This window comes from Lolium rigidum, chromosome 3 (assembly GCF_022539505.1).
Source record: "Lolium rigidum isolate FL_2022 chromosome 3, APGP_CSIRO_Lrig_0.1, whole genome shotgun sequence".
In the NCBI taxonomy this organism is placed as follows: domain Eukaryota; kingdom Viridiplantae; phylum Streptophyta; class Magnoliopsida; order Poales; family Poaceae; genus Lolium; species Lolium rigidum.
The window spans coordinates 65,873,204-65,878,831 of NC_061510.1; the positions used below are offsets into that span (position 1 = coordinate 65,873,204).

Genomic DNA, 5,628 nt, shown 5'->3' on the forward strand with positions numbered 1-5,628 from the left:
ATTTTTATCGCCTGTTTATGAATCTCAAGGACAAATGGAAGGTATAAACTGCAATTCACACAAACCCTATAGCATCCTTTATTTTACTTTCTTTTTTTGCATCCTCTTCTGCCGTCGTGCCCCTGCCGCCGCCTGCCGCCGTCGGACCCGTTTCTTTGCACTCCTGCTCGAACCCCTTCCCCTCTCGCGCAGACCGAGCGGCGGCGCTGCTGTTCCCGTCGCGCTCCCTCCCCCTGCCCCCCCCCCCCCCCCCTCCACCTCCCCCTGCCCCTCCCCTTGACATTCTACGGCCAGCCTCCCTGCTGCCGCGCCGCCCTGTTTTGCCGGAGCCGCCATTGTCTTCGCGGCGGTGCTCAGTTCGGAGGTGTAGCGCGCCGCTGGCTGTGGGGAGCGAGGATTCATACTCTAGGAGGAGAGTATTAACATCAGGCCGCCTAGAAATTTCTCCGACTTTGAATCCTAATGCGCGTCGGCGGCTCGTCCGCGCGCGCGCCCCGCCAAACTCCCGGGCGGATTCCCACCTCTTGAAAACTTCCTTCTTTTTCTAATCTCTCTCCCGGCCCTTCCCCCACTCTCGCGTCCCGTCGGCCCCGACAGTTTTTTCTAGGGCTTCAGGGGAACGCGCGTCCTTCCTCGAGGGCACGCCTCGGGTTCCCTCGGTTCGATCTCTACTCCGCGGGTTCCGCTGCTTCCCCTCTTGAGGATAGTGCTGCATCGAGGAGCGGCGGCGCGATGAATGTGCCTATAGTCGGTAAGTTTCCGATGCCATGATTCGACGGAATTGGGTGAAATTAGTTGGGGATTTTGCAGATTAGGGCTACCCCCCGCTGATTTGGGGTGAAATTCTAGATTTTTAGGCCGGGGTTGGGCGAATTAGGGATGTTCTGTTTTTGCCCTAGTTTTCCCCTGTTTTAGGGGATTCAAAACTTGGAATTTCGTTGTTATGGTGTGGCTTCAGCTTAAGGGGCAGTGGATTTTGATGTACTAATGACTTGTTTCTTTTTCCCTAGAATGTGGCAGGCTTTGCTAGATACTTCTGCGAGTTTTCGTCTGGCTAGTGATTTGGTTTTGAATTTTCGGTCTTCTTACTGCATCTGGGTTTCAACTTTCAATGGGTGTTTTGGATTTTCTTGGTTCGGTAACTGTTGCAAACCTAAAGTTGTGCACAGGGGATTCGAAAAAAAAAGCTGATACAACTACATGTATTTGGCTCACAGTTTTGGAATAACCATTTTAGCGACCTATCTTTGAGAAGGGAATTTTGATGGTGTTATTTGAGAAGTGGAGCATGTTTTTGTTTTTATATTACTTTACAGTGATAATTTGATAAGGATAATCATGAGCAAGTTGCCCTGTGCTTCTGGGTAAAACAATCAATGATGAGCCAATTTGCTGTAAGATATTAATTGTAAAAATGTATTCTTTGTTCGTGTAGATCCATTGCAAGGGGATTTCCCCGAGACCATTGAGGAGTTCTTGCAGCATGGGAATATGAAATGCATTGCATTTAACCGCAGGGGAACTCTGCTTGCTGGTAAATATCCATCTCTTTTTTCTTTGAGCGAGTAAATATCCATGTCTATTCACCCAGAAGTATGTTAGTGGACTATTTTTTTGTAAATGTCATTTTAGTTAATATAAAATGCACTGGCTTATTCTACATGCAGGGTATGCGTAGTGTTTATTTCATACCTTTTGGAAATTTCTTTAGTGGTTATGAAGGACCAAACCAGTGATAAAACAGTTTATGTTCCCTGTGCCTGGTGAACGGCACCGTCCTAGTATGATTTTCTTGTCCATATGGAATATGCTCTATAAGACATATTCTGTCCCTATCCTTTAGTTTTCTTTGTAGTCCACATTTCCTTATAAATGAACACAAATGGAGATCTGGGAGTAGGATATTAATCGTACTTAGTTCCTTTCTGCAATATTTGATATTTGTCTTGCCTTTACCATGATATGGCACAATGGTATTAAAAATAGAATACTGGGTGGAACCATGTACTTACTCCCTGTTACTTCATATGAAGTTGGCGCACTCTTCTGTCATTATATATAAAAGGGTGCCTGATTTTTTTTTATCGGTACAGATGAGAAAACGTTATTATTTAATGTGCCACAGAAATTTCTCAGGTGGTGCAGATATTTGTTTTGTCTGTGAAGTTGCTTTTGGTGTATTTCTATTTTCTAATATCTTGAATCTCTGTTGAAAAATTTCAGCTGGATGTGCAAATGGTAGCTGTATTATCTGGGACTTTGAAACAAGGGGGCTGGCAAGGGAATTTCGGGATAAAGATTGTACTGCACCAATAACTAGTGTCAGCTGGTCTAAATATGGTCACCGCTTGCTTGCCTCTGCTACTGATAGGTCATTGACACTTTGGAATGTGGTAACCGGTGAAAAGATTGCCCGCATAACTCTTCAGCAGACTCCATTGCATGCCTGTCTTCATCCTGGTTCATCCATCCCATCTGTTTGTTTAGCATGCCCTCTCTCCTCTGCACCTGTTCTTGTTGATTTGAATACCGGAAGTACCATAGTTCTTCCAGTTTCTGCATCTGACAACAGTGTGCCTGTGCCTAATTCACGTAACAAATTTTCGGATGGTTCTCCACCATTTACACCAACTGCTGCAACTTTTGATAAGCATGGAGATCTGATATATGTAGGCAATTCCAAAGGAGAGATATTAATTGTAGATTCAAAAGGCATCCAAGTACTTGCAGTAATTCCCATCCCAGGTGGAACAGTTGTTAAGGATATTGTTTTCAGCAGAGATGGCCAATATCTACTAACGAACTCTAATGATCGTGTCATTAGAGTCTATGAGAATATTCTGCCTATTAAAGGCTCTGGGAGGGAGATTGAAAACATAATCACCAACAACAATAATGAGTATGAAAGCCACTATGAGAAGCTAAAAGCCAATGGTGCATGCTGCCTAGTTTTTTCTTGTGAAGTCTCAGATGCCATCGCAAAGGTACAGTGGAAGGCACCAAGCTTCAGTGGTGATGCTGAGTGGATTGTTGGTGCTTCTGCAAGCAAAGGAGAGCACAGGTTGCACATATGGGACCGAGCAGGGCGTCTTATAAAGATCCTTGAAGGACCAAAGGAAGCTCTCATTGATCTCGCTTGGCATCCATTTGATCCTACGATTGCTTCAGTGTCTGTGGCAGGCCTGACATACATTTGGGCCAAGGAACATGTAGAGAATTGGAGTGCGTTTGCTCCTGACTTTATAGAATTAGAAGAAAATGAGGAATATGTTGAACGAGAGGATGAATTTGACATAAATGCATATACAGAAAAGGTAACTGACAGTTCTTTACTTGATCTTATCTGTTATTCGTAAAATGAAAGCATACACACATCCAGTCTAATCTAAATTTTTCTATGTTGCAGGCTGCGGAGAAGATGATAGATGAGGATGCGTATATTGATGTTGAGACATGTGAGAAGAATTCATCATTCAGTGGCTTCGAGGAGGATTCAGCAGACGAGATCATCTACTTGCCTGCTATTCCATCCCCAGATGTTCCTGATGAGCAGCCAGACAAGTGCTTAGTAAGCTCATCTAAGCTGGAGGACAGCAATCATTCTGGTTCCCCGTCCTCAATGGATGCTGTACAGAATGGTCTAGTTATTCCTCCAGCATCTAGTCCACTGGAAGGTAAGGGTGTAGACTTTTGTAATTATACTCACTTCAGTAGTGTCTTATTTTGTGGAAGTTATTATTTGTTTTCAGTTGAAATCTACTAGCAGTGTGGTTCATTTCCCATCGATTACGAAAAGCTGCAAGTAGGACAGTCATCTTGCATAGATGTTAATGGAATTCGGTCCTCATTTTACTTCAAACGAAATTGCAGCAGTGCATTCGATTTAGTTTTGTATAGAAATAATGTAGATATAGAGATCTCTCAGCATTTACAAAATCGATTAGGTTGAACTTGTAGTGATAAATGCCAGGCATAGAATCTTGAAACCCTGAACCCTTAAGATTTGTGAAATGTATTTGTGGTTAACTGCTACCGTAACGATGGTAATTCTCCCCAAAAGGCCAACATGAACTCAATTCTTGGTTTTGTTTTTCTGGCAGTTGATAACTCCACCGCTGAAGAGCCAGCGGAAACGGCAAACGCAAAGCGGAAGAGGAGGCTGTCTGCCAAGGGGCTAGAGATGCAGCAGGCTGAAAAGGTGAAGAAACCTGCAATAAAGATGTCCAATGGCAAGTCATCAAAATCCAAGAGCAAGCCGGTGATGGAACTTGCCAACGGGAACAGCTCGGCCGTCGACATAGATGATGAAGCTACTGAGGATGATGAGATGATCTAAGCAGTAGCTTGTATCCGGTAACATTGATGGCTAGTGTTTAGCTCCACGATGCCTGACCGGAGAACAACAGTGTGGGCATAGAGAAGGTTGCTTGGCCTATGTAGTTTAGTGGACTAGTCAGTGTAGTGTTCCTCCAGAAAGAAAGTACTTGGTGCTGTATGAATGCTGAGACGTGATAAACATCGTTAGCATATGTGCTGTATGTAACTTCATTTCAGGTCTGAAGTTTCTGCTGTGTGCTGTCTTTACCATTGATCCTCAGAGACCTGATCAGTATGGTTCTACATGTCCCATTTTTAGCTTATCCTTGATGCCAACAGACGATTACAGTGTCAGCTTTGGTTTGCGCACATGGCTTATGCTATGCTTGGTGCATCATGCATGAGACTTTACAGATGTAAGATCGTGTTATTTCGTTGCCAATTGCATCATTCTGCCAGGTGCTGGAGTTTATATTACTGGTCCCCGTAGATCGTTGTTCAGTTGTGGTCATATATCACTATTGTACTTCTCTGTTGCTTCTTTGGCCTAACGAGAAGTCCTGTTATGTTTCTTGCTAATGATCGGAGATCTGTATGCAGGCCAGGGCACTGAAGAAAAGTGGCAAAGGTGCCAATAGGACTTAACAACAGATGAACGTACAAGGATGAGGTATAGCCTTTGTATGTTCTTTCAGAAAATTGTTGTTCTTTCATGGATATTTAAAAAAATTTGCACTAGAAACAGTTAAATTCCTGCATGCATCGAGAAAAATTTCCAGTTCAAAAGGAGAGTTCTTAAATGGTAGTGTGAGTGACTTGCCAGCTCAGCTTCGACTCCTGGTACATGGATCAACTGTGGGTGGAAGTGAAAGTGTATTTTTTAAACTGTCTTTTTCATTCTGAAACCCTGGTTGACTCCCAGGTTGGTCACTCCTAGTTCTATATCCTCTATGTAGTTTAGTGAAGTACTCCTATTTTTATTCGACTCAATCTTTCTAGAAAAGAAAGAGTCTAGTTTTCCTCAAGAAAGAAAGTATTTGGCGCTGTATGTATGTTGAGACGTGATACACATCGTTAGCATATGTACTGCATGTAACTTCATTCAGGTTCAACAACAAAGCCGACAAGTGGTAGAAGGCGAGGCAATGGACTGGCTGCACCAACCCTTTGGAAGATACCGAGCGAGCGAGAGGTAAGCGAGAGGTAGGGTTCCGTCGTCGCCGTTGCCGTCGGGCGTTCGCCGCGGATCAAGTCGCCGGGATCTCATGGACTCCTCGGCGTCGCACCCGCCGGGGTTCTCGCGTCGTTGGG

The 5,628-nt window shown here is 44.1% G+C and overlaps 1 protein-coding gene across 1 annotated transcript; it reads left to right on the plus strand.

Annotated features, from left to right (window-relative positions):
- The first annotated feature begins 299 nt into the window (after positions 1-299).
- On the plus strand, positions 300-4,561 carry LOC124701728 (protein RBL-like). Its single transcript, XM_047233820.1, has 5 exons — positions 300-751; positions 1,436-1,534; positions 2,224-3,314; positions 3,407-3,674; positions 4,101-4,561. The coding sequence occupies exons 1-5, from the start codon at positions 733-735 to the stop codon at positions 4,334-4,336; spliced, it is 1,713 nt and encodes a 570-aa protein (XP_047089776.1). The 5' UTR covers positions 300-732; the 3' UTR covers positions 4,337-4,561.
- Positions 4,562-5,628: the final 1,067 nt, after the last annotated feature.

Bases quoted from the DNA above. Each gene is read 5' to 3' on its own strand.
- LOC124701728 (XM_047233820.1), top strand. The intron at 3,315-3,406 runs GTAACTGACAGT...TCTATGTTGCAG, and splicing joins TAAATGCATATACAGAAAAG to GCTGCGGAGAAGATGATAGA. The intron at 3,675-4,100 runs GTAAGGGTGTAG...TTTTTCTGGCAG, and splicing joins AGCATCTAGTCCACTGGAAG to TTGATAACTCCACCGCTGAA.